Here is a 27,905-nt window from a genome sequence, read left to right on the forward strand (position 1 = left end):
TGCAGATGCCTCCTGTGTGGTTTGAATATAGTATTCCTTAGCTCTCACGCTGGGTGGAGGCAGCTGCCAGCTCTTTTGCTTATCATTCATTTCTATTTCCCTCCTAGTTACACTTCTTTCCCCGGGGAGATAAACTTGGTATTTGGAAAACTAAACAAGCAAACAAATAATCCTCAAAATTTTTAATTTTTCTTCTCAACTACTATGGCCAAGACACAAGACACCTGAGCTTCATTAACATGGTAAAATGTCAGCCCCACGGTCCTGGAATCACTGCCTTAAATGTGAGCACGAGACTCCTCTCTCCTTGACCCCTCTCAAAGTGCATCTTAAACAGGCTCTAGTGGGGTCCACTGACATCTTCGACAAGTAGCTAAGTGACAGACAGGGAGGCAAACTGCCCCTGAAGTCAAAGGACAACAAGCAGTTTGGTTTTTGTTTTTTTTCCAAGGCACTTGAGTATTCAGTCACCCCTCCACACCCCCCCCAGAGTCACATCCCACCACAGGTTTGCTGTAGGTTCAGGTTAGGCGTGAGAAGAAGGCCAGGCAGTAGTAGCATCACAGATTGGCTCAGTCCAGAAACTGCTTAGCAGGCTTTCTTCCAGCAGCAAACTGAGCACCATGGGTCCCATGCTATAAACTCTCTGGCACTTTTTGGCACCAACTTTTTGGCGCTTCCTGGAGGGGACATGCAGGGGGTATGGAGAATTGTCAGCTGAGACCTTTACCATGTATTACATGCCCAGCCCCTCAAACTACACACACCTTGGATTGGCCCTGAGCTTGCCAGGCAGGGCTGGTATGTAGGCCCTGGCCTGTGGCTCCAGGTGGCCAGACAGCTCTGGAATGAGCCACAACCCCTGTACTGTTTCTCTCCAGAGTGCTCTGAGACTTGACCCCAATCTCTATCTGTGGCCTCACTTGGCTGATCGGCATGGTCACCGTGGCATGCCTGTGGAACAGCTGAACAGCTGAGCTTAGGAGGCAGAGACAAAGTTAAGAGCTGGCTGTAGGGCTGGTGAGATGGCTCAGTGGGTAAGAGCACCCGACTGCTCTTCCGAAGGTCCGGAGTTCAAATCCCAGCAACCACATGGTGGCTCACAACCATCCGTAACGAGATCTGGCTCCCTCTTCTGGAGTGTCTGAAGACAGCTACAGTGTACTTACATATAATAAATAAATAAATCTTTAAAAAAAAAAAAAAAGAGCTGGCTGTAACAGGTTGGGAAGAGCTGGGGGCTCCAACAATTCTGGAAGCTCCAGATGAGGAAAGGTGAGTGGCATGAAGACGATAGGAGACACTGGGGTCAGGCTGAACAACCCATCAGGCAGCACAGCCACGCCAACATAGAGCTCCGTGTAGTGAAGTCCTCCTTGTCATCACTCTGCACTGGCTGTCTGCCTCCTGCAAGGAGTAGATGTGAGGGCTTAAAAGTTTTGGCAAGGCCTGACCCCACCCTGGCCAAATTCCCAGTCCTACCACATCCCAGGTGCACCAAGTGGCTATGTCTCTGCATCCCAGACACTGTGCGCAACACCTTCCCACAGCTCTTCCATAAGCACTGGAACACGACCTGAATAGAGTTCTGAAGTGATTGGGGCCTCGGTCAACAGTGAACACCCTGTCCTGCCCAACCTAGAGGGTATTTCCCCAGGCCTACCTTGCTATTTTCTCAGAGTGGGCTCCCCAAGCAGAGAGTGGGCTGCTTTAGGAGGCAGCAGGGGTAATGGAGTGGATGGAGAAGACTGGCTGCTGGTCAGGTCCTAGCCCCAGTCTCCTCTGTTGCTGCTACTGCTGTAGCTGCCTGGAGGATGAACCACGACTTCCTTCCAGGGCTCCAAGCCAGATTTCTGCAGGGAAATTCCATGCGGGAACTCTGAAGGCTCAAGCTGCTCTGCAGACATTCTGCCTGCTGGTGCTCTCCAAGTCTCTGATTATGAGTTGCCAGCTGTTCAGGTGAGCCTTGAGGAATAGGGGCAGCTAGCAGAATCTGGCCCCAGAGACTCAGAGAAAGGCCTCTCCAGCACAAGGTAGGGATGTTTGGCATGGCCAGGAAGCAGCATGGCCACCCAAGTGGCCTCAGTTAGGGGCACTCAGGACCCAGATATCTCTTAAGAGTCCAAGAGGCAAGCTTAGAAGGTGGCACATCAGGTTTGCGGGCACTGCTTGTTCCATAGAGGCTTAGAGGCTTCATTGTCCTGGAAAAACAAAACAAGCAAAAAAAAAACAAAAAAAACAAAAAAAACAAAAACAAAACCCAGAAGTTTTGGACCTTGCCCACCCCATACTCGAGCATAGATTTCTGAGTCTCACCTGGACTAAAGGTGACAGCTGGGCCCCCTACACAGAGGGGGCTGGTAGACAGGGTTATAAGGCTTGCAGCAGCCATGACCTTTTCCAGCCGTTTTTTTTTTTTTTTTCCTGGGGGGTATTCTAGAGATGAGGCTGCCCAGCATACATGTGTAAGCATGGACATGTGTGTGGACATCAGGCAAGAGGCCTGGCTCCACCCCCCAAACCCAGGTTGCAAAGCTGAAAATCCAGGAATCATAGGACAGGGGTCCATGAAAGGCCTAAGTTCTCCACGGCACGTGCTTCCTTCCATGATAGCTCCTTCAGACGCTGGTGCTGAGCAGTTCTGAAGGACCACTTAGTGGCCAAGAACAGCAATGGCTCAGCCCTCCCAGCCAACACAGCTGTGGGCCAAGAGCCAGGCCTAGGAGAGTGGAACAGCAAGGCTTTGGCAGCAGTTAAGGAGACTGGGCTCAAAGCACAAGCAGATCCCCAGGGGGTTGAATAGTCAGCCCCTGCTACATAGCCATTCAGCAGTATAGGACTGCCAAGTGTTGAGGTGGAGGCTAGGGCCTAAGAGATTCCTAGTCAGGTTGGGACTCCTTTTACACAGAGGCCTTTAAGACTGACATCTGTGCTGGCGTCTACCACTCCAGCACACATTGGGTCACATATACACACACACACTTGGGTACCAACCACCACCTCACCTCTTTACTGGCATTGGAATATGAACAGAAGGCTTTGGGAGCTGCACTGAGGCTCCAGCCTTGGTTTCCTAAGCTCCTGGGTTCATGGTCTGAGGTTCCTGCAGCTCTGAGACCTTCAAGCCAGCCAGGCCACCAACCTATATAAGGGTCCTGAAATGGGGGTGGGAGCCAGGGGGTGTTGCCTGGGGACCCCAGACTCTACCTCAAATCTGTCTGGTGCCCAACTCCCACACCAGATGTAGCTGGTATGGACTGCACAGCCCCACCCCAACTCAGTCTCAACAGGAATCGTCTGCTGACCTCTCAGCTTAGCCTGGCTTGACCCACAGATACACACTAGGCGAATGTGCACCCCCAGCTGCCACGCCCTCAATGCCCAAAGTTTGCAGACCCGGTGCCATCTTCACAAAGAAACAAACTTTGGCAGTACCCCTGCTCACCAGTACCTGCAGTGATGTGGGTACAGTAACCAGCATACCAGCATAGCACACTGACCCAGGTCCTCTGCACTCAGAATCTGGGGAAACTACAGATGCTAGGTCCCAAACTTCAAGAGTGAGGCAGGTAAGGTCCGCAGACTGGTCTGGCTAGGGATGGGGGGAGCGCTCAGCTTCCAGAGCCTATGCTGCAGAACTGACGCCAGGCTTTCTCAACTTGGCCCCAGGTTGGGGCCAGGCAGGTCGACCTCCGCCCAGGATTTGCCCCTACCTCTGGCCCCCTCCAGATGCCTGACTGGCCATATCCCCCACTCTGCTTTCTTCTGGTGCCTGTGTCTATTGATCCTCTCCCACAGCAACACCTCAAGGAGCCCATGCCTCACTGTCAGCATCCCCCCACTTGCAGGATGCTCCAGGTCAGACTAGTGGGGGCTGGGGGTGTGTGGCTCAACTCCTGAAGACAACTCCAAGACTCACAAGAGCCCTACAGCCCAAGAGGGCATGTTTTCCCAGGGAATTGGGGTGCCCGCAAAGCTACCACCTACTTGACTGGCCTCCTGCAAACAGGTTATTCTTTAACTCAGGACTGTCAACAGCCACCTACTTAAGTAACTTCAAGGGCTGGGGATAGAGGTTTCAGGAGGATCTGAGGGTTCAGACCCCACTGGCCATGTTGTTCCAGACCCTCAGGCCTAGAAAACCACCATGGCAAATAGCTTGTCTTCTCCCTCCTAATCACTGTCAGAATTCTGAGTCTAACAACCAGCTCATGACCTCAGGGCAGGGGTCAAGGACAAGAATCAAAGACTAGAAGGGGACATCTCTAATCCTTTCAGAAAACTCCCACTCCAACCTTCCCAGCTTTCAAAATAAATAGATAGATAGATAGATAGATAGATAGATAGATAGATAGATAGATAGATAGATAGATAGATAGATAGAGATAAAAAGCAACCAAGAGCCAACCTTATTGAACAGAGGTTTAATTAGGCCTCAAGGACTGGCTCTGATATCTGTGCTGTCAGCTGTGGAGGTGGAAGGACACAGAAGGATCTGCAATCAAACCATCCTGAAGCAGAAGCCTTGATACTCTTCCTAACCCATGTTAAAGACAGGATGTGAGGCCTGAGCTGCTCACAGGCCCATCTCCTTGATGCTTTCATACACATTTTCTAAGGGCCCTTGCTTCATATCCTGGCCCCTGAGATTGATAGCCTCGTACTCCACATCACTCCCAAGTGGCAGACTTGTTCTCCCATCCTGCAGGTTCATCTGGTCTGTGACAGGTCTTGAGTCTCTTCTTTTAGGCTTGCAGACCCTAGAGTATAGGACGTCCATCTGGAGAGAAGAGACAAACCCAAGGAGGGCTCGGCATTGTCCTCTGCCAAGGACGGGCTCAGCTCCATCTACCCTGCCCTACCCAGGCTGACGTTACCTGAGTAGCTGGGATCACCTTAGCCTTCTGCTGCAATTCTTGGCAGCCTTGCTCTGTCCCTTTGTGCTTCTGGATGCAGGCATATTCGGCCCCAGGACCAAGCCTGGCACAACTAATGGTCAGCTGTGTTCCAGCCCACACCACAGGGCTAGCAGCCAGGCTGGCCCTGGGAATTGCAGCCAGCCCCACATTGGAATAAGTGGCCTCAGGGCTAGTAGAAGGTGCAGTTGTAGGAGCAGCAGGAGGGGCCCTGGGCAGCTGCCGTGGTGGGAAGGCAGAGTTGGGTACCTGAGACCTGGTGCTGCCCCTGGACATCTCTAGCCAGCGTGGATGCAGAAGATCCATGCTAGCAGGCCGTGGGGCTAGGGATGAAGTCAAGGCAGAAGTCACTGAGGGGCCAGCTCTAGTGGTGGGAGGCTGAAGACAGCCCTACACTTATGGTTTCCCAGGAGCTCACCTATGCTGGAGCGTGGGCCTCGGTGCAGCTCATGCAGTCTGGTGTCAGACTTGCTGAGGGAGCAGAGGTGGGTCTGTCTCAGCAGTGGCTAGGGGGCAAGGAAGGCTGGTTGATTCCCTGCTGTCTTCACCCTGGCCCCTGGGACAGTCTGGCACTCACCATTTCCACTGGTACCAAACTGTCCTGCAGCCCAGTTTGCTGCCTCTGAGCTCTCTTCCTGGGGGCAAGAGTGCTGTTAGTCTAGTAGGCAGAGGAAGGTGCACAGATGCTGGCCCAGGCTCAGTGTGGAAGCACATGTAGAGCCGTCATATGGACTTCTCTATTGTGACTTCTGGCTCTGAACCATACAGGGTGAGGGCAGACAGAATCCCAGGCACATACCTGTGGCAGGCTGTGCACAGTGCCCATAGCCAAAGGAGCAGGGAGAAGCAGCCCAGGACCCAGAGAGCTAGTGGGGCTGAAGGCACTGGTGGCCTCATCCTGTGAAACAGGGAAGAGAGCCCTGGGGACAGAAGAGATGAACACTGGGGGGCTGGCTGCGAGAGCAGTGTACAGCTGCAGCCTACTTGCAGATCTTGCCCACTAGTGGGTTCCTTCTCCCTGGTTGACTCAGCACACCGGAAACCCCCAAGCCTTGCATTTTTGCCGTGCTCTAGGGGGACCCACCTTTCCCTCTCTAGCTAGAGTTCCTGGTAAGAAGTGCTCTGCCTATCCCTGTTAGTTATCAGGAATGGAGATGGAGATAGAGATAGAGGAGCATGGCCAGGGCAGCTATGACCTCAACTGAACAAGGCTGTATGACTAGAGTTCAAGCCCATCACCTGGGGAATCTCTGACTTCACTCTGACTCTGAGCCACAGACCACAGACCTTACCTCCGGCCACCAATGCTCACAGAGTGACCCCTGTGTCAGGCAATTTTCCTAGACTACTCACTATAGAAAGGGAGGGAGGTGTGTGTCAATGAACAGGAGGAGCTGCTATCAGGGCCACGTACTCCCACCCTACTCCTCCCTTCCCGGGGCTCCTGCCTTCCCTGGAGCTGCCCTTTGCAGAGCTGATTAGGGTCTCACCCAGGAGTTCAAGGTAAGTAAAATTAGGGTGAACAACACCCTGCTGAGGTGAGGGCCTGTCTGTTCAGGCTTGGAGTGTAGGCTTCTTTCACTAAGTGGGCCCAAGCTGACTAACCTGGCTACAGCCAAGTTATCAATGGCCTAATCAGGCAGGGACTAACCCTCCCAGACCCCAGAGCATGGAGAGGCTTGGGGGCTGGCCCAGGATAGAAGGTGGGGGAGCACTTACCGAGGCCACCGGGGATTTGCTGCTTGGCCCTGTCTAGGACAGCCAGGAAGATCTTTGTGGGCTGCTGGTGACGCCTCACCTCACTTCCTGTGTTTCTCAGAGCACCTCCCAGCAGCCACACAGCTCTTGCGCAGTTGCTCCCACAGTCTCTGCCCTTCTCACACCTACCTCATCATGGCTAATGCTATCACTAGGCAATTACCACAAAGACCAGCACAGTCCCCTCCACCCCAATGAGGCAGATACCCATTAATGAGGTGAACAAAGCAGGTCAACTGGATGGATTATCGTGGCAGCCAAAAACCAGAAATGAACCCCAAACCCACCCAAGCCAGGTCTGCCTGCTTTTCTCACTGACTATATTCCTAAGGTGTTTCCATCTCACACACCCTACCTGCTTGTGAGTACTGGGACTGAAGAGCCACCTTAGGTTCTTACCCACTTGGTCAGAGAAGGGAAAAGGGAGAATGTTTTTCTCTTGGACTCTTGGACCCTAGACAGAGGCAGTGGCCTCATTTGGGACTCCCACTGCCCACCTGTCTACTCCCAGGACCTACACAGATCCCTGTGTCCCCAGAAATCCTGAAGCCAGCTGAGTCTCCACTGAGAGAATTGTGATGAAATCACTTTAATGTCCTAAGGAGACACCCCAAGACACTGGTAGGTGGGCTTGGTGGGCAGATAAGTGTTCAAAATCAGCCCTGATGTCCCATCTCTACTCAGCAGTGTTCACACTCTAGGCTGACAAGGCTAAATAAGGGGCATCCTAGGAAGGGGCTGGTTCCTCTTCCAGGTGCTGTTTAGGCATCAGGGTGACAGCTGTCTTTCTGCCAAGGCAATTGGGAGCTGGGTCCCAGGGCTTTATCCACAATACAGGCAGGGCCGCTAGAACTCTGTCATCTTCCTGTGAGTGTCTGCCTTCCGCTGTTTCCTCTGTAGGTCGGCCTCCTGAGCACGCAGCTGACCCAGCTGCCGCTGGGCTCCCTCCAGCTTCTCCTGCAGATGGGCTGTCGTCATATTGTGCCTAGGGAAAGCCTGCTGGTCAGCATTGCCTCCTGGCTCCCCACTTCCAAGCCCTCAGCTGCTATAACCAATGCCCATCCTCTAATATCTAGACCATTTCAGACTCAGCTGCTACTCAGGTCAGGTGACCTTTAGCAGGTATCCTCTGGGCATAGCCACTGGAGCCCATACTGCCTCAGCTGGATCCCACACATACCGGCCAGTGTTCCGGGTTAGGGCCTCCTGGATGCCCCGGATGTCCCGTTGGGTCCGCTCAATCTTCTCCTCAGTCTGGAAGAGCTGCAGGCTCAAAGCCTGCTTGGCGCTCTTGCTGGCATGATACATGTCTTTGTTCCTTCTCTCTGGGGTATCCACCCCAGCATCTGGGGTCCCAGGAACCTGGCTTTGCAGTTTTTCATTCAAAAAGTCAAACACATTCCGGGGGGGTGGGCGGCCCTCAGGTCTACTACCACTCCTCCGGCATTTTGGAGGCCTGTTGGACCCAGCCTGGCCTCGCTTTGTCTTCTTCTGCAGTATCTCTGCGCACTGGTCCAGTGATTTCCCTCTAGGCAACACTACAGCATGGATGGGCTCCACCCGGCCTTCTGCATGCCGGCCCAAACCTGAGAAAGACAGAGGCTGTGCTACCTGCTAGACCTTGAGCTGTGTTGAGGCCTCCCTCTCATCTCAGAGCAGCAGGCACTCACCCTTGCCAAACTCATAGCCCATCTTGACGAGGAGTTTGGAGCCAATGCCCCGTGTGTGTACCTCCCAGCCAGCAAAGGCGGAACTGCAGGTCCCAGTGTCCACCGTGTTTGGTTCCACTACTGCAGGAGACAGAGGATTCCAAGTTGTGGGCTCCAGCCAAGGCTACCCAAGAACTTAGTTCCTGTGTAGGGCCTGATCTCCTGGACTTGAGGTCCCCTCGAGTTCCCCAAGCATGCTGTGTGCACTCCTGACAACTCTGTCTTTAGAGATGGCTGTATTGTAACCAATTTCCCTGCTTTAGCTTACTATCTGCCACCATGGACCAGAGCCCAGAAACCACCAATTCACTTCACAGGTTCCCAGAAACATCTTCCTATCTTTATCCTAACCAACCCCTCGGGAAGACTATATGTTACCTACTAGTTCATTTCCTGAAACCTCTATCTCACCTGGATACATTTTCCGTTTGCCAAGATCTCTTCTGCCCTACCCACCAAGCATCCAAGCTCTAAATCTGGGAAGACATCTGAAGAACCCACTCTTTCCTATATCTTACACTCAGTTACTTCCTGTGACTCCTTGGTAGGTCTAGCAACAGTATTCTCATCTCTCTACAGTGTGGTGCCACTTTGCTTCAGGGAATTCTGACTGTTGCATGCAATTGCTTTGTCTCTTTCTTAAATGCCAGCCAGGCCAGCACACACGCTCGGATCCCTCAGGTCTTCACCAACCTGCTCTATTCCCTCACCACTCTGGCTTCTAAGCACTCATTTTTGCCATACCTCTGGCATAGCTGGAGTCACCTGCATCACCAGTGTCTGAGTCAGATGACTCTGTAGCCTCAGTGCGCAGAGGAGGCAGGATGCTGTCCCCCTCCACTACAGTCTCCTTCAGCAGCAATGAGTCAAACTTAACGGTATAATAGCCATTGTCCACATCTAGGGTGACAGAGACAGGCTGTAGGTCAGCAGTTTTTACAGGTTAGGCAACCAGTTAGGAGCAAAGTGGGAAACAGGAAGGGAAGGGGCTTGGGACAAAGGCAGACCTGCTCTTCTTGGGCCCAGATGAAGTCCCAGAGCCCAACCCAGAGGAGGTGGAGAATGGCTGTATGAAGAACAAAGAGGGTGTTTCGAAAAGGGTCCCACCAAATAGGTCCTTGTTGGCAGTCTCACCAGTGATCCGTGCTGGGTGCCACAGGCCATCCTGGTGCTTGGCCAGACATGCAGAGCCAGTCTGCAGTAAGCTTAAGTCTGGATCCTGAAAGGGACGCAGCTCATCCACAGATACCACCTGCCCATGGGAGAACCTATAGATACAACCACAGAAGACAGTGGCTTAGACATGGCCCACCAGGAGCAAGTAAGACCAAGAGCACAAAGGCCATCGCCAGGACACTGCCTGTAATGGAATGATATTCAAGAAGTCAAGACAGGCACACCAGCAAAACACCTATACTTTCATGCCTATGCATTTATGTATACACATGAGCACAAATACATATACTCTTACTCACATGTGAATATATAGGTAGTCTCATATTCTCTCATGCATATACATACACTTAGTTATGCCCAATTACACTTACATATTCATATATACAATCTCTCATACATGCCTGCACATAACTACCATATAGGTACATACACTAACTACACATGTACACATACATATAAATGCACAGAATGTACCCACACATTCACATATACTTTCACAAGACACACATGCATATACACTAAATACATAAATACATAATGTACTCAAACATATATACATATTCTCAACACACACACATACTGAAGTTCTCTCTTAGTACACACAGGGCCTTTTTGGGAAGATGGCTTGTGTTTCTACTCAGCCTTTTAGGTGAACGACAATGTGGCAGAGAGCCTGTGATCACCTCTGTTGATGCTCTTGACACTAATATTCAAGGCAGATGTGTTAGCAGTTAGGATATGCTGAGTCTTCCCCGGGGAAGGGCACTTGGAGGCCAAGGCAGGGTGATTATGAGTTTGGGCCAGTTTGAGCTACAGAGTCCCTTTCTCAAAAATCAAAACAAAAGCTAGAAGAAGGGCTGGTGAGATGGCTCAGTGGTTAAAAGCGCCGACTGCTCTTCCAAAGGTCCCAAGTTCAAATCCCAGCAACCACATGGTGGCTCACAACCATCCCTAATGAAATCTGATGCCCTCTTCTTGGAGTGTCTGAAGACAGCTACAGTGTACTTACATATAATAAATAAATGAATCTTTTTAAAAAAAAAAAAGCTAGAAGAACTTAGTTATAACAATGGTGCTGTCTTTTACATCAGTGCACCTGTAAAATTAAAACCAAAACCAAGGCTGACATAAATCAAGAGGAAATGTGGGGACACATAAGACTGCAGCCATAAACTTTGCCAAATAAAGGCATGAAAAGTTAACCACCAACTACCGCTGTATGTCATCCTTTTCATACAGGAAGTTGTTTTAACCCCAAAGACCAGCTGACAGGATTCACTCTTGGATAGCTGGGGCTTCTTCCTAAGCAGTGATTAGTGGGCAGTGAAAGAGGAAGAAGGAACAGAGAAAAGGTCAAAACTTCTCACAGGTTCACACCGACAGCCTCTGCTACCACACGCTCAGGCCAGGATGTCAGGAAGCGCCTTCTTCCACCAGCTATCTTAGACACACAGCTGTGAGACTGTACTCCCAAAGCACAGTGAAGACTAGCTAGAGTCCTGTTCAGTTGAGAACTGAGGACCAAAAGGATGCATTCAAAAGGAAGGCAGGAACACAGACACAACCTAATTAAATAGTCTATACTCCACTCCCTCACCTTAATCCTTCCTGGAAGTATTTCTAGAAATGTTAGAAGACTTAAAATTTGACAAACATTGACTGTTCCCTAGCTAAAATACTTAGGCAGGTTGATGAGAAGGCTCAGCAAGTAACGGCACTTACCAACAAGCCTGAAGCCAAGGGTTTGATCCCTGGGACTCACAAGGTAGAAGGAAAGAAATGATCCCACAGGTTGTCCTCTGATTTCCATGCTCTCACAGGGGCACTTGCATGTCCCCATACTAAATAAATATTTTTAAAGGGGGCTGGAGAGAGCGCTCAGCAATTAAGTACACCCACTGCTCTTTCAGAGGACTCAGGTTCAATTCCTGGCACCACATGGTGGCTCACAGCCATCTGTAATTTCAATTCTAGATATGTGACACCCTCTTCTGGACTTTATAGGTACCAGGCATGCAAATGGTACATAGACATGCATGCAGGCAAAACACCCATACACATAAACAACAACAAAATCTCCTTGGAGTCAGAGATGTTTCCAATTTTGTATTTAAACAAAATATATTGGTGGTATCATATTAATGCTCAAAAAGTCCTGGATTTGGGGGACTAGAAAGCTGGCTATGTGGGTAAGAGTGTTCACTGTGTGAGCCAATGTGAAGACTCTCAAGTTCAAAACCCCAGTGCCCACATAAAAAGCTGGATGTAAACCTGAATGCCTGGAACCCCAGTGCTTTGGTGAGGACTGTTGGGTCTCACTATGGCTATCTGTGAGAGCCTGTCTCGAGGGAATAAGGAAGAAGCAACAGAGAACAACCAATGCCCTCCTCTACTTTGCACATACAAGATTTTTTAGGAAACATTTTAGACTTTGGAGCATTTCAGATCTGGATTATTTGGGAGAGTGTGCTCTGCTAGTAACTATGCTTTTCCTTTTACCCAACAAGGGCTTCTAAGAAAGGATTGTTAAGGAAGTAACCGTGTTTACAAAGATTTAGCTACTTTTTTTTTCCATTTTAAAGTTTCATTTATTTTTAATTTATATGCATGTATTTGCTTGGCTGTATGCAACACCACATACATGTAGTACCCTTAGAGACCAGAAGAGGGTGTTGGATTCCTTGGAACTAGAGTTGGTCAGAGGCTGAGTTTAGCAGACTTCAAAGCAGATACATAAGTATGCTCAAAGAATGACTAAAGAAATTAAGAATATTTTAAAGTGGAAACTATATCAAAATTGAAAGGTATAGTCCCTAAAAGAAAAATATCACTAGTTTAAGGAGTAGGAGAGATGACACAGAGGGCTGGAGAGATGGCTCAGTGGTTATAACATTTAACTGCTGCTGCAGAGGACCTGGGTTCGGTTCCCTGTACCTACATAAACAGCTCATGGCTCAAGTTGCAGAGGATCTAAAGACTCCTGCCCACCTTGCAGGTCCCCACATGCACATGATACACATAAACTCACATGGACACACACATGCCTTGAAATAAAATATATTAAAATTTTGATGCCAGGGAGTGGTAGTATACACCTTTAATCCCAGCACTTGGGAGGCAGAGGCAGGTGGATCTCTGAGTTCGAGGCCAGCCTGGTCAGATTTGGATTATTTGGGAGAGTGTGCTCTGCTAGTAACTCTGCTTTTCCTTTTACCCAACAAGGGCTTCTAAGAAAGGATTGTTAAGGAAGTAACCATGTTTACAAAGATTTAGCAAGATTCCATGACAGTGAACAGTACACAGGGAAAACTTGTCACAACGCCCCTACCCAAATCCTATTAAAAAGAGAAAACAAATGAAGGGACAGAGTGTTAGGACACTGAGGCTATCCCACTTGTTACTGCAGGTGGACCCTATACAGACCAACAACCCACAGATGTTACACACTAAGTTGGTAGGCCCTATGAAATGAGCCTTTTTAAATTGATACTATGTTAGTTTTGGATCACAGATCACAATAAATCTAACTACTCTTGTGTGGAGGATAACAGGGATGGGTATTGTGCCATGTGTGAGAAAGCAGAGAGACAGTGGGAAATCTTGGTATCTTCCATTCAATCTTACTGCGAACCTAAAATTGTCCTAAAATTAAAAGGTTATGGATACAGTCTCAGGGCCCTGTATGGCATCAAGCACACAAACAAATGCACAAGTGTAACCCCTAAAAGATGAAAGGAGCAAGGAAAATATCTGACAAGGAGTTAAAACAAACAAACAAAAACCAACATTCGGGTTGGAGAGCACTGACTGTTCTTCCAGAGGTCCAGAGTTCAATTCTCAGCAACCACAGGGTGGCTCACAACCATCTATATTGGGATTCGATGCCCTTTTCTTGTGTGTCTTGAATGTACTCATATACATAAACAAGCAAACAAAATAAAGTAAAACAACAAAATCCACTCATGTGGAGCCTGGTAGTGCACTAATCCCTGCACTATGGAGGCAGAGGCAGGTGGATCTGAGTTTGAGGCCAGCCTGGTCTACAGAACAAGTTCCAAGGTTAGCCAGGGCTACACAGAGAAACCCTGCCTTGAAAAACCAACCAACCAACCAACCAACCAACCAACCAACCAACCAACCAACTAAGCAACATCACTCATATCTGGTAAAACTAAACACGAGTCTACAAATCCAAGAAGCTTACTGTCTTAGCCAGTGTTCCACTGGTACAGAACATAGTAGGGGAAACACTTAGAAGCAGAAAGCATTTTATTAGGGGTGTTTCAGAGGGTTAGTTCACTATCATCATGGGAGAAAGCAGACAGGCATGACGCTAGAATGGTAACTGAGACCTATAGGCAGGAAGGCAGGCCAGGGTAGGGAGGGGTGGGGGAAAACAAACACAGAGATACAGCAGACAGACAGACAGACAGACAAGGCCTGGCTTTTGAAACCTCAAGACCTATCCCCAAGGACACACCTCCTCCAACAAGGCCCTACCTAATCCTTTTTAAACAGTTTATCAACTGGGGACTAAGCATGAAACATATGAGCCCATGGGAGCCACTCTCATTCAAAGCACTGAATTTACTGAAGCCCCAAAGGGATAAACATTTAAAAAAAAATCCCATCTAGATAGGACACAGACTGGTAAGGAAAGCCAAAGACAGAAAACCTTAAAAGTAGCAAGAGGGAGAGTGGTGTTCTTCTTACATAAGGAAACAGCAACTGGACAGGTAACTTATCACTAAAGCCCACAGGTGACAATGCAGTTCGGGAGCTGAAGCACTTGTCTATCAAGTGTGGTGTTTGACCCAACATAAAGTGCGTGTGTGTATGTTGGGAAGGGGGTTTTCTAAAACCAGTAAAAAATCATTTGTGATATAGAGCTGCCATAGCTCAGTGGTGTACACATATGTTCTATCTAGCATGCACAGGCCTTGAAATCTCAGTATCTCCTATCCCAGTGAGAGAGATTATAAAAATGAATTAAGTAGAAATAAATACTGGAGCTAAAAAGTATATTAACTGAAATGAAAAGTTCTCCAGAGGAGCTGAACAGTAGAAACTGAACCTGAAGACAGGGCAGCAGTATGTAGCTAATATGAAAACTAGAGAGAAAAGAAAAAAATAAGAAAAAGAAACAGAACCCTTGATAGTACACCATCAAGCATCATGTAAACCCACACAGGCACACGGGGCGATTCTGAGGAGGAGACAGACAGGAGCAGGAAAAAATAATATCCCAGGGCTGGAGAGATGGCCCAGTGGTTGAGAGCACATGTTGCATGAGCATGAGGACCAAAGTCTGTAATCGGCTGGCATCCACCTGTAATTTCAGATCCAAGGGTTTGAGAAAGACAGAAAGATCTCTGGGGTTTGCTAGCCAGTGTAGGTGTGAACAGTCAGAGTGTGACAGAGGACATCTGATGTTCTTTCTGAACTCTGAGGGTGTGGCACAGGCACACACTCATACACATATGTTTAGAAGTTACAAGCATGTGCCACCACATCAGGTTTACATAGCCCCAGGGATAGAACCTAGGGTTTCATGCATGCACCGTATCAACTGTGCTGTATCCCCAGCCCCAAAGAGGTAACTTCTAATAGTAATAATATTCAGAAATGGATCTACACAGGATCAGAGTATTTTTCTATTATTGAAGAATGGAATAATTAATTAAATAATAATTAATAATGAATAAAATGCTAAATTGGTAGTAATTCAAACTATATTGAAATTTAAGATAGTAATGATATAATGAGTATTAAAGAAATAAGTAAAGAGGCTGGAGAGATGGCTCAGTAGTTAAGAGTACTAGCTGTCCTTGGAGAGGCTCTGAGTTCAATTTTCTCTACCCACAAGGTAGTTCACAATTGTCTTTAACTTGAGTTCCAAGGGATCTGATGTCTTTTTCTAGCCTCTGTGGGCAGCAGGCACACAGGTGGTACACAGATATACATGCAGGCAAAACACCCATAATTTCACACATTTATATAATTAAGTATGGTTATAATATCCATCATCTATTTCTCCCAACTCCCCATCCCACATCATGACCTCATCCCAATTCCATGTCTCCTCCTTTTTAAAAAATAATTCAGTGTGATGGTTTGAATAGGTATGGCCCACATAAACTCATGTGTTTGAATGTTTGGCCCATGTGGAGTGCCACCGTTAGAAGGTGTGTCCTTGTTGGAAGAAGAGCATCACTACAGTGGGCTTTGAGGTCTCCTAAGCTCCAGCTCCACCCAGTGTGGAATCCAGTCCCCTTCTGATGCCTATGGATCAAGATTTAAAACTCTCAGCTTGGTCTCCAGCATATCCGCCTGGACACTGCCATACTTCCTACCATGATGTATGGAACCTCTGAAACTGTAAGCCAGCCCCAGTTAAGTGTTCTTTATAAGAGAACTTTATAAGTTGCCTTGGTCATAGTGTCTCTTCACAGCAATGAAACTCTAAGACACTCAGTAAGTCCAATTAATTCTGTCCATATGAGTATGGGTATGGAGCCACTGGCTGGAGTTGGGTAACCTACCAGTGGCCATACATGCTGAAGAGATTTTTATATCCAATGAAACCAACCTTCAGGGCTATGGATATAGCTCAGTAGTAGAACTATTGCCAGCAATCTTACACCCTAACTTTGATTACTAGCTTCAGAGGATTTTCAATTTCTTAAAATTTATTTATTTTATTTTTTAGAAGAAAGTATCACAGGGCTGGAGAAATGGCTCAGTGTTAAGAGCATCGATTGCTCTTCCAGAGGTGCTGAGTTCAGTTCCTAGCAACCACATGGTGGCTCACAACCATCTGTAATCGGATCCAATGCCCTCTTTTGGTGTGTCTGAAGACAGCTACAGTGAACTCATATAATTAAAATAAATATAAATAAATCTAAAAAGAAAAAAAGAAAGGAAGGAAGGAAGGAAGGGAGGAAGGAAGGAAGAATCACTGAGTAGCCCAGGCTAGCCTGGAACTCAGGATGGCCTTGAACTCAGACATCCATCTGTCTCTGCCTCCCAAGGGCAGAGATTAAAGGCCTGTGTCATCATGCCCATCCAAAACCTTCAAATATAAGAACCTTAAAAAAGGCTCAGTATAGCTCAGTGATACAATAATTGCCTTGCATGTCAATGCCCTGGGTTTGACCTTCAACACATACCATACTTTTTACATTAAAAAGTTGCATATAGCCAGGCAATGGTGGTGCACGCCTTTAATCCCAGCGCTTGGGAAGCAGAGGCAGGCGGATCTCTGAGTTTGAGGCCAACCTGGTCTACAGAGTGAGTTCCAGGACAGCAAGAGATATACAGAGAAACCGTGTCTCGAAAACAAACAAACAAACAAAAAAGTCGCATATATATGAAGAATACAAATAAAACTTTTCAACAAGCCAATGCTCCAATATTTCCCATAAGCTCATCCCGAGGAGCCTCCTAGAAAACATGTCTCAGAGAAACAAAATGGCTCAAACCCTAATATTCAGACTAACAGTGTTCACAAAAGACTCATTACTCAGCTGAGACAAAGACCACAAGCTCCCACAAAGGAGATATCACATCACTGTAAATCCTGTCAGGAAAACGTGGGTTATAAAAAGCTTTCTGACAGTCGCCAGTATTTGTGTGTTTTCATTCTGCGTGTCCTGTATGTCCTGCATGACTCAGCAGAAGAGCACCACTGCTGCTGCTCCATTCTTAGTGCCCACACCAGGCAGCTCACAGCTGCCTATGACTCCAACTTCAGGGTATCCAGTGCTCTCTCCTGCCCTCTGCAGGCACTTGGACATACATGTGCAGATATAGACAAAGAGACGCACATACACACACACACATTTGGAACCTGTCTCCTGTGCTTCCAGATCCTGGGGCTGGAGTCATGACTCTGTAGTTAAGAGCACTGGTTGCTCTTTCAGAGGACTGGGTTCAATTCCCAGTACCCATATAACAGATGACAACTGTCTGTAACCCCAGTCCCAGGGAACCTGACGTCTTCTTCGGTCTGTCACCAGCACTGCATGCACGTGGTGCACTGACATGCCTGCAGGCAATACATCGATACACATACAAATAAAGGCTTAAAGAAAAGCACCTATGATGGAAAAGGAAACATGTGATCCAAGAGAGGCTGAGGAAAAACACTGTAGTCATTAAAAATATAGGTGTATGATTTCATATGTCCATTATACATGTTATGTTCACATAAATATACAGGTCACCAACATTTGCTATCTCTGCTACACAAAAGACCTCAAAACAATGTCTGGCTAATGATAATCAGCAACATGGCACCTGTACTGGGGGTCTTAAACATTCTCGTATATGAAGAGAAACCAGAGCTACTACACATTTGGGCAAGAAATGACCTGACCTAGACAGTAATGAGGCAGTCAGTGTCAGCTGGCTCAGATCAAGGAAAGAAAGTCAATTGAAGAAACCCCACAGTCAAAAAATGAAGGAATTTGCAGCTTAATGAGGATTAGAATTATAAGGGAATAAGATCCATCGAAGCAGGGAGCAATGGCACATGCCTTTAATCCCTGCCCTTGGGGAGACAGGCAGGCAGATCTCTGTGATTTTGAGGCCAGCATGGTCTACAAAGCAAGTTCCAGGACATCAAGAGAAAAACCCTATCTCTGAAAAAGACAAAATTAAAACAAAAACAAAACAAAATCCAAAGGGTGGTGAGGACCAGAGGCAAGCAGATTTCTGTTAGTTTTGAGGCAAGCTCCAGGTCAGCCAGGGCTACACATAAAGAAACCCTGTCTTGAAAAAGAACAAAACAAAAATCCATCAAGTACAGGAGACAGGGCCTACACTGGCTTTGCATTTGCAGATTTTCTTTTCCTTCTTTTTTTCCTCTTTCTTTCTTCCTTCCTTCCTTCCTTCCTTCCAAGTGCTAGAACTATAGCAATGTACCACTTTGCCTGGGAAGATATTATATTGAAGATAACCAGCTGGGTGATGGTAGTGCATGCTTTTAATCCCAGCACTCGAGAGGCAGAGGCTGGCAGATCTCTGTGAGTTCAAGGCCAACCTGGATTACAGAGTGAGTTCCAGGACAGCCAAGGAAGGCTACTCAGTGAAACCAGTCTCAAACAAAACAAAACAACCCCAAAAAACAGTAAGTAAGAAAGAAATTGCCAATTGAGGTGTGGCACTCCTTTAATCCCGGCACTCCAGAGACAGAGGCAAATTGATCTTTAGTTAGTTCCAGGATAGCCAGGGCTACATAATAGAGACTCTGTCCATAAGTAAAATAAACCCGTTGAGCATACAAATCACTTACGCACCTATCTGCTAGCATAGGAAGGAAAGAGCCAGAGCAAGGACATGTCAAGTCCACCATGAAATACAACAAGATGTGCACTTGCTTGTAATCATGGCCCTTGAGAGGTTATAAACAGGAGGTGAAGTCAAGAAGATCAAGAGTTCAAAGTCATCCTTGGCTATATAGGAATGGCTATACATGGCCAGCCTGAGCTACATGAGACCCTATCCTAAAGAAAAAGTAGAGAAATAAGATGCGCAGAGTACAGATGTAACATGGAAAGAAGAGCCTAAAGTGATTTGAGGATGCCACAAAACAGGGAATATGGGTGGTCTCTGGGGACTGGAGAGAGAGCTCAGCGGTTAATGTGAGCAACTCCAGTTTTAGGAGATCCAACACCTTCTTCTAGCTTTCTTGGGCACCTACCTGTACACATGCCCCACCCCCACCCCAATCTAAAGATAAATGTAAATACACAGAGCTAGAGAAATGGCTCAGTGGCTGAGAGGATACTGCTCTTGTAGAAGTTCTGAGTATGTTTTCCAGGATCTATGTTCGGCAGGTCACCACCACCTGGAACACCAGCTCTAGGAGATCCTATACCCTCTTCTGGCACCTGTACACACACGTACATACACACACACACACACACAAACACACTAAAAATATATCTTAGCCAGAAATGGTACTGCATGCCTTTAATCCCAGCACTCAGGAGGCAGAAGTTTCAGGCTAGCCAGATCTATATAGTAAGTTCCAGGACAGCCACCAGGACTACTAGAGAAACTCTGTCTCAAAAAAGCCTAAAATAGGCCATGGTGCAAACTTTTAATCCCAGCCTTTGGGTAGTGAGTTCAAGGCCAGCCAAGGCCTTTCATAGCTGTATGTAGTCCAGGACAGCCAGGACTACATAGAGACCCTGTATCAAACCCCCTTACCAAAACAAAATGAGACAAAAGCAACCGATGGATCTTTAGAGGAAAAACATTAAAAAAGTAAAAAATAAATAAGTCAAAATAAGGGGTTGGAGGGATGGCTCAGCAGTTAAGTGCACTGACTGCTCTTCCAGAGGTATTGAGTTCAATTCCCAGCAACCACATGGTGGCTCGCAACCATCTGCAATGGGAGCTGATGCCCTCTTCTCATGTGTCTGAAGAGAGCAGCAGTGTGCTCACATACATAAATAAATCTTTTTTTTTTTTTTCCACTCAGGGTTTTTCTGTGTAGCCCTGGCTGTCCTGGAACTCACTCTGTAGACCAGGCTGTCCTCGAACTCAGAAATCTGCCTGCCTCTGCCTCCCAAGTGCTGGGATTAAAGGTGTGTGCCACCACTGCCCGGCAAAATAAATAAATCTTTAAAATATTTTTTTTAAATCAAAATAAAATAATAATAATAATCTTAAAGAAAAATGGACAATGAAATGGGTTCTGGATTCTGCCCTCAGACTTCCAAGGATCTAGCCCTGCCTAAAATCCTGCCAAGTGAAACTAATTTTAGTTCACTACTACCATTACAATAGAACAAATCTGTTTTTATTTTAGTGGCCCAAAATAAATAAATTCAAAGTACTAGAGGGTTATTCTGGATGACTGAGTTTAAAAAAAAAGACATAGATAAGTTTTAATAATTATTATTTCAGCTACATTCTGAAGTATTTGAGGGTGAGAGAAGAAAATGTAACTTGTGAAAGGTGCTTTCAAGTAGCACGGAGGTCGGGGTGGGCGGGACGGTAGGGCAAGTCAGCAAGAGATTATGTGTTTGAAATTTTCTGTAAGACTATGCAAACTACAGGAGCTGGGATAGGGCTAAGGTGTACAGTAAGTAGTTGGTTGCCTGGTGTGCCGGAGGCCCTAATTCCATCCTCGGCATAGTCAATAAATTTTAAGAAAGAGGAAAAAAAGAAAAAAAGGTTCCGAGCTGGAGATGTAGCCCAGTAGAAGTGGTGGCCTCTACCTGTAATCCTTGCATTTGGAAACTGAAGACGTTCAGGATGTAGTAGAATTGCTGAAGGATCAAGAATTCAAGGACAGCGAGAGTTACTACACTGCTATCTCACAGGAAAAAAAAAAGTTTTACCTTGGAGAAGAATATTGATGAAGGATTGCCCTATCTTTTCAACATAAGCTCTTTCAAACTTCTTGATGTATGCAAGAAAAATCTAAGTAAACACACTGAGAACACTTCTGTAAAAGCCTGTCAGTCACCTGAGGTTTGGACTCTCTGTTACCAACTCTGCTGGGTGCCAAACTAGTTGTGGCGGCAGGCCACAGCGGTGGTCCCGACTGCGTGCCCCTCATTGCTAGCAGCAGAGGGTTTTTACCTGCAGTTCTCCTTGAACCGGCATTTTCCCTCCAGAAAGAACGGACAGGGCTTCAGGGACTTGTGGGTAGGGTAGAGGTAGAGGACTCGGACGCAGGCAGAACCATCCTCCGCCTCTTCGGCGCCCACTACCATAGCGTTGTGATACTCCAGCGTGCCCCAAGCGCTGTAGTAGGGGGCATTCACTTTAGCACCGCTCAGTTCCTCCAGATCTGGGTCCTCCTCTTCCTCCTCCTCCTCCTCCAGTGCAGAGGAGGTGGATCCCGGTTGCACCTCGCTCCCAGGGGCGGTCTCCGAGTCATTGCAGGGGGCGCCGGGCGCTTCCACTTCCTCCGCGATAGCCTTCTGGAAAGCCAGGTACTCAGCATCCTCTTGAGCTGGGCTCTCCTGGTCCACTGTAGACAGCAGCTTGCTCTTTCTGACCGACAGCAGGCTGGCCTCGGTGAGCTCAATCAGCTCCTTTAGATCGCCCTGCAGCTGACGCAGGTCCGCCTGCTCAGAAGCGTCTAGGCCAGCACCGAGCGCCAGCTCTACCTGCTGCAGCTGGGCCCGGTAGGTCTGCAGGGCAGTCTCTAGGTTTTCCTCGTCCATCCCGACCCTGCAGGCGGGTTTCGGAACCTTGACCGCAGACAAAAACAGGAGGAAGAGCAGTAAGAAGAACTCAGGGCAACGCCGCCCCCAAAACCACTACGGAGCCTGAAGAGGGCTGCGGCTCCGCCGAGGGGGACCTGCACGTCACCCGCCCCGTCCTCGGCGGCCCGCAACCCCACCTCCGGACGGCGCTCGCAGCCTAGAAGGGCTTCCGGCCTCGACAGCTAAGCTCACGCGCTAGCCTTCCGCCCTCCGCCGGGCACTTCCGCCGGAGAGCCGAAGCTGCCGGAAGTACCTGCGCGCGGGGGCCGCTGGGATGCGACTCCGCCCGTGCTCCGTCCTTCGCTCCTAGTTCCGTCAGGCACTGTGAGGGGTCAGCGTGAGGTCGTTGGGTTAGGAACGCGGCGGCGGCGGCTCCTCCTCCAAGATCTGAGCAGGTACGGGTGGGCCTCAGCTGGACTGAGGGGCCGGGGTTCTAAAGTCCTGGAACAGGGGGACGGAAGTGGCTTCAGCTGCTGGTTCCCAGGCTCCGTGGGCCTGGCGGCGGCGGGAAACCGAAACCGACCCTCCTCAGAAGCTCTGCCTCTCTGGTCGCTTCCTAGACTTAAGTCGCCGGCCGCGTTTCCTGGTTCTGAGTTGAGGGTTTGGAAAGAGGAGCCTTAGGAAGGCGGAGCAGATCAGGCCGCCACGGCTTTTCAGGACTCCGAATTGATGGTGTATTATGAAAGATGACATTAAGTGGGAGTGGCCCAGGTCTAGCACGTGGTCAGCGATGGCATCAGGGGAATCAGGGTCAGGGATTTTAACAGAAAGGGGTGGGGGCGAAGAGTCAGGATCCGCGAGGCTTCAAGTCTAAAAACTAGCAGGAGAGGCGGGCCGCTGATGAAGCGGGCAGGGCAGGAGGCGATGCCCCCGGTACACACGTTGACATCTCTCAGGGTGCCAGAACAGGATGTACACGCTGCTTTCGGGGTTGTACAAGTACATGTTCCAGAAGGATGAATACTGCATCCTGATCCTGGGCCTGGACAATGCTGGGAAGACGGTAGGTCCCTGCTCTCTCACCAGTTCCCATTCCCTGCCTTATCTAACCCCCGCCCCAAGGCTACAGGTTAGTAGTCACCAGCCTCCTGAAAAGCGAGCCACAGGCAGGGGCGTGCATGGGTGCATGGGTGTGAAGGGATAGGTGGGAAGGACACAGGAAAACTACTCTAGCTGCTGCTATCTAACCCCCTCTCTTTTTTTTCCTCAGACCTTCCTGGAACAGTCAAAAACACGCTTTAACAAGAACTACAAGGGGATGAGTCTATCCAAAATCACCACTACCGTGGGTCTAAACAGTAAGGGGGCACCTTAGGGATATAATCTTAGGAGGTCCCTTAGAGATGGATGCTGTAAGGTCCACAACCCAGCTGACCAGTGGTCAGAACCCTGTTTTTCTATTCTGTGTTCAAGTTCCCTGGGATTGGTACCAGAATGGTTTGTCCCATCCTGGGGAGAGCTGGAACCTTGTGTGTAAAGGTCAGGAGCTAGCTCCTTCTGTCCTCTCTCCAGTTGGCACTGTGGACGTGGGAAAGGCTCGACTCATGTTTTGGGACTTAGGTGGGCAAGAAGAGCTGCAGTCTTTGTGGGACAAGGTAAGACACACTACCTGTTTGATCCTGTTTTTCTCTAGATGGCCCCTCATAGTCTTTTCTGTGAGAGTTCCACATTTACTCCTAAGATTTTCTAATTTTTTTTTTTTTAAGTTTTTCTGGTTTTTCGAGACAGGGTTTCTCTGTGTAGCCCTGGCTGTCCTGGAACTCACTCTGTAGATCAGGCTGGCCTTGAACTCAGAAATCTTCCTGCCTCTGCCTCCTGGGATTAAAGGCGTGTGCCATCACTGCCGGGTTTAAGTTATTTTTATTGGGGGGGGGGTGCAAATTTGTAGACTATTTTCTCACCTTTATGTGGGTTCCAAGGATCAAACTTGGATTATCAGGCTTGTGTAGCAACCACTTTTACCTGCTTATCATACACTTGGCCCTGTCTAAAGGTTTTCTCTTGGATCCTATCCCAGGTTCCCAAGTTGCTTTCTGTCTCACTCTGATAAAAACCAGGGCTAGAGTCACCACGAAAGTGACATCAAGGGAATTCCCCCAGGGAGTACCCAATCTTTTCTTCAATCCCAAAGAAAGAAGCATTGTTCTTAGGGTAGTCTATGCAAAGTGCTTGCTGAGGAACTCAGTGAGGATATAGCCTATCCTCTAACAGGTGGATAAAAATGGCAGAGTTCATAGACAGGGAGGGCCCAAAACCTGTGTTCTCTGAGTCTGTCTGCTTCATTCTAGCTTGTTCTTTTAGATGGCCTTTTACCCTTCCAAGGAGGGTGTTCTCAGAGGCAGACAGCACCTTCTTCTTTAGGCATTGGTTTTCGACACCTGAAACTTCCCTCTGTATACATTCCTCCACTGGCGTCTCCTCCACCCAGCCTATTAGGCACTAAGTCCAGCACTGAGCAGAGCAAGCCTTGACTTTCCTTCAGCAGTCCTTTGTTCTGTAGTTGGTATGGTCACTTGGCCCAGTCCAGTGCTTTAATGCAGGTGCTTTAGTTACAGTGATGTCCTATCAAGTGAAACACTTAGCAGTGGCTTCATTGGCCTTGGTGAATGGAACCTATACTGATAAGTTCTCTCACTCTGGCCACTGTTCTCTGTCTAGAATGGTACCACTGATAGGCAAGTTGCTCTCCACAGTGGGTGCTCTGGTGAACCTTGAGATAGAAACTAAGTCCCCATGTGTGCTACTTATATCTGCCTTAGGATTTTGGTATGTACTTTTCTGACCAAGCAGTATATCTTGTAGCAGTATATCTTGTATACCAAGCCTGGCAGATGTGACGAGTGGATCTAGCTACTTGGTTCCTAAGTCACATAAGACATTTCTTAGAACCTTTGAAGCTGCTAGTACTGCCTGCTGACTCACTGACTTCACTGGGATGAGACCTCATATCATCCTCTATTATCATAAATCCCTCATAAATACAGTAGGACCTGCCAGTTCTCATGCCTCTAGCAATAGGCTAACCTACTGCCCTGCCCCAGAGCTGGCAGCTTCTGTGCCAGGCCCGTTGCAAACCTGGAGCTGTCCTGTATGGGTCTGGCTGCAAAGCCCTGCAAAAGGAACCTGGAACTGGCCTCCAGGACTCCATGGGAAATGTAGGTGGGGAAGGGGTTTCACTGACTGGAATGAAGTACTCCTTGTCCACTCAGTGGTTTCATCCTACCCTGTCTGTAGCATGTTATTTTACCAGTCAGTGTTGACTTCTCACTGAGACCGGATCAGGGAACCAGATTGGTCCTGAGGTAAAGTGGCAAGTGTATGCTATTTGTCCCAAGTGTATGCTATTATAGGCACAGTGTCTCCATTGTTGTGTGGATCTCCATCTCCTGTGCTTACTTTGTCCTATCTGTCCTGTGTTAACAATGCTGTCCCTTGTTGAAAGCCCAGGACTGGCTATATCCACCCTGCAGAAGCCTGAGTTGAGCACTTTCAGTTGTGTTCAGGCAGGGTAGCGTCATAGACAGTGCAGACCTCAGCCCTGAGCCTCTTTTGGCTTCTCAGCCTCTAGGCTTGTCTCCTACTCTTTTCTTAACATCATCTTAGCCAGGGCAACAGGTGGGTTCTCAGGAGGAGCCTCTAAGCAGAAGGTAGTTGATCACCCTGCTAGAGTCAGCAAGTTGTCCTCAAAGGTGCTTTGGTATCTTTACTACTAATCAGTCTCAGAAAACTTTTTAGCAACTCTTCCCACTGGGTTGTGCCCATTTGTGGCCCTAGGATGGCAAAGATTCCCACCACTCGCTGCCTGTCTCTTCCTCTTCAGGGCCTCTTCTGCTAGTTGTGACACACGGTCTCACTATCCAGCTATGAGTACCTCTCGCCCCAGCTTTATCCTCTTCCTTCTAGTACTATGCAGAGTGCCATGGTGTCATCTATGTAATTGATTCCACTGATGAAGAAAGGCTGTCAGAATCAAAAGAGGCATTTGGTGAGTGTAGCATGGCCACTCTGGGAAGGAGAGATGATTGGGAAGACCTACATCTAGGGAATTGTGTGGGGAGGGATGTACTAAGGGGTGGTATCAGTATAATCTGGATCCTCCCACATGTCTGGAACTTTCGTTGAGGGAGGCTGGGCTAACACCTGGATGCCAGTGCCAAGAAAGCCTCGGTCATGTTGCTTGGGCTGTCTAGTATATAAGGGGAAGGGTGGAAGGGATCTGTTTGTATATACCTTGAGCCTGGGCAGAGCCTGCAGTCATGAATAGGACACTGGGTGCAAGGCACCACCTCTCCTGCTTTCCTCAGAGAAGGTGGTTTCGAGTGAAGCACTGGACGGTGTTCCCATCCTGGTGTTGGCCAACAAGCAGGATGTGGAGGTGAGCCCCACAAAGCTGCTATAGAGCCTCTATCGACATTGCAAGCAAAGTGACATGTATGCCTCTTCAGATTTCCAAAACTTGGTGTCCATCCATCCCAATCTCCTCTCTGCCTTTCTTGGCACCCTTCTTCCACACTCTTAGGATCTCTACCTTGCCAACTTCAGTTTCTCTCTGTGTGTCACAAAGAGCTGTCACTATTAGAAGCAGCATGTTCCTATTAGATGTAGGACCCTCAGTTTCTCTCTGTGTGTCACAAAGAGCTGTCACTATTAGAAGCAGCATGTTCCTATTAGATGTAGGACCCAGAGTGCTGGTGTCACCTGTCTTCCAAAGGGAGGGCCAGGGGCTGTGTCTGCGGATGCCCCCAGAGGTTCTGAGAGTATGGAGCCTAGAGAAAGACTCAGGTGTGGGAGTGCCTCAGAGATGTCTAGGTGATTAAGAACTTAAACTGCCCTTCCAGAAGACCCAAGTTTGAGTCCCAGTACCCACGTCAGGTGGCTCACAGCCATCTGGGACTCCAGCTTCTTGGTTTCTGACACTTTTGGCTTTAGTAGGTACCTGTGCTCATTTGTCCATACCCTCCAGATACATATACATAATAAAAAAAAGCAAATCTTCAGTTTTTAAAGTGGGGGTGGAAAAGTGAAGACAGTGGACAAACTCTTAGATATGCTACTTCCCTTTGGACTTCTGGCTATACAAAGTCCCTACCGTCTTACTAAAGAGGCTCTGTATAGTAAGAGCTGTAGAGGACGTGATGGCCAACAGTATCTGGAGGGCCAAGGAAGCTTTACTTTCCATAGGCCCCATGTATTTACCCATTCTCATCTGACATGACCTGTCCTCCACTCATTCGCGTGAGGACTTAGGTAAGTCTCTGGTACTTGGCTGAGGAACACAGGGGTATTCTCTTAAATGAACAAGGGGACAGAGGAACCATTGAATACTACCGAGGCTTCTCACCCCTAGGGCCATGGACCCTGCCTCACTTGGCATTTGAGCTCCTGACTTAGTTCCCAGTGTCCTGCTGGTAGATGTTCTGGGGATTAGTCTTGGAGGTGGTGAGGAAGGTTTTCTTGGGCTATGTGTGGACTTCCAAAGCCATCAGCAGTAGACTTGTTGACCATGTGTGTTGACCACTGGTTTCTATGAGGATGAAGATCCAGGAGCCCTGAGTAGACTCACCCCTACAGAATGTTTAGAGTGATTGACTATGGCCTTCCAGAAAGCCCAAGTGAATAAACAGCTATATGGAGCTAGAGGTGGGAATGTTCTTCAGAGTCTCACTTTCCCTGCCAGACTTGCCTCTCCATTCCTGACATCAAGACTGCATTCAGTGACTGTACCTGTAAGATTGGCCGGCGAGATTGTCTGACCCAGGCCTGCTCTGCCCTCACAGGGTGAGTTGAGATCTTACTCTGCGGTCTTCAGGGCCAAGATTAGCCCTGTCTCACACATACTGTCTCCACAGCAAAGGAGTTCGAGAGGGCATCGAATGGATGGTGAAGTGTGTCGTGCGAAATGTTCACCGGCCACCACGGCAGAGGGACATCACATAAGCACCTCCAACCTCAGTCTTGGACTATTCGTCTCCTAGTGTTGGAAGAGTATTCTCTGCTGGCTTCTATCCTACTGACACTGGGGGTTGAGCTGACTTTGTCTGTTCATTCTTTTATTTGCTTTATGTTTTCTCTAAGACAAACTTTTCTCTGTGTCTGGAAAAGTGTAGGTATTCAGA

At 48.2% G+C, this 27,905-nt stretch overlaps 4 protein-coding genes across 5 annotated transcripts; 1 reads left to right on the forward strand and 3 right to left on the reverse strand.

Moving 5' to 3' along the window:
* Positions 1 to 167: 167 nt before the first annotated feature.
* Slc2a4rg (SLC2A4 regulator) lies at positions 168 to 2,392 on the reverse strand. Its single transcript, XM_085835083.1, is given in 7 exon segments — positions 168 to 834; positions 837 to 1,074; positions 1,200 to 1,366; positions 1,369 to 1,537; positions 1,539 to 1,588; positions 1,660 to 1,752; positions 2,317 to 2,392. Coding segments are annotated over 7 exon segments (870 nt in total). The 3' UTR covers positions 168 to 757.
* Positions 2,393 to 4,409: 2,017 nt separating this feature from the next.
* Positions 4,410 to 6,968, reverse strand: Lime1 (Lck interacting transmembrane adaptor 1). Its single transcript, XM_021185476.3, has 6 exons — positions 6,636 to 6,968; positions 5,716 to 5,836; positions 5,494 to 5,551; positions 5,335 to 5,422; positions 4,878 to 5,239; positions 4,410 to 4,780 (listed from the first exon to the last, which is right to left on the reverse strand). Exons 2-6 carry the CDS (start codon positions 5,811 to 5,813, stop codon positions 4,577 to 4,579), a joined length of 810 nt encoding a protein of 269 aa, XP_021041135.1. The 5' UTR covers positions 5,814 to 5,836; positions 6,636 to 6,968; the 3' UTR covers positions 4,410 to 4,576.
* Positions 6,969 to 7,234: 266 nt separating this feature from the next.
* On the reverse strand, positions 7,235 to 22,007 carry Zgpat (zinc finger CCCH-type and G-patch domain containing). The gene is made up of 7 exons (XM_085831472.1): positions 21,927 to 22,007; positions 21,158 to 21,774; positions 9,518 to 9,651; positions 9,128 to 9,283; positions 8,345 to 8,464; positions 7,855 to 8,260; positions 7,235 to 7,659 (listed from the first exon to the last, which is right to left on the reverse strand). Exons 2-7 carry the CDS (start codon positions 21,745 to 21,747, stop codon positions 7,521 to 7,523), a joined length of 1,545 nt encoding a protein of 514 aa, XP_085687598.1. The 5' UTR covers positions 21,748 to 21,774; positions 21,927 to 22,007; the 3' UTR covers positions 7,235 to 7,520.
* Arfrp1 (ARF related protein 1) lies at positions 21,942 to 27,890 on the forward strand. Of its 2 annotated transcripts, none has more exons than XM_085831483.1 (7): positions 21,942 to 22,184; positions 22,686 to 22,792; positions 23,000 to 23,087; positions 23,302 to 23,384; positions 25,693 to 25,774; positions 26,094 to 26,164; positions 27,467 to 27,571. In XM_085831483.1, the coding sequence occupies exons 2-7, from the start codon at positions 22,700 to 22,702 to the stop codon at positions 27,569 to 27,571; spliced, it is 522 nt and encodes a 173-aa protein (XP_085687609.1). In that variant the 5' UTR covers positions 21,942 to 22,184; positions 22,686 to 22,699. The 2 variants fall into 2 exon arrangements, with proteins under 2 accessions (XP_085687609.1, XP_021041096.1); XM_021185437.3 differs by lacking the exon at positions 21,942 to 22,184 and adding an exon at positions 27,639 to 27,890 and having other exon boundaries at positions 22,675 to 22,792; positions 27,467 to 27,567.
* The last annotated feature ends 15 nt before the right edge of the window (positions 27,891 to 27,905 follow it).

This window comes from Mus caroli, unplaced genomic scaffold (genome assembly GCF_978045245.1).
Source record: "Mus caroli unplaced genomic scaffold, Mus_caroli_1 scaffold_2, whole genome shotgun sequence".
In the NCBI taxonomy this organism is placed as follows: domain Eukaryota; kingdom Metazoa; phylum Chordata; class Mammalia; order Rodentia; family Muridae; genus Mus; species Mus caroli.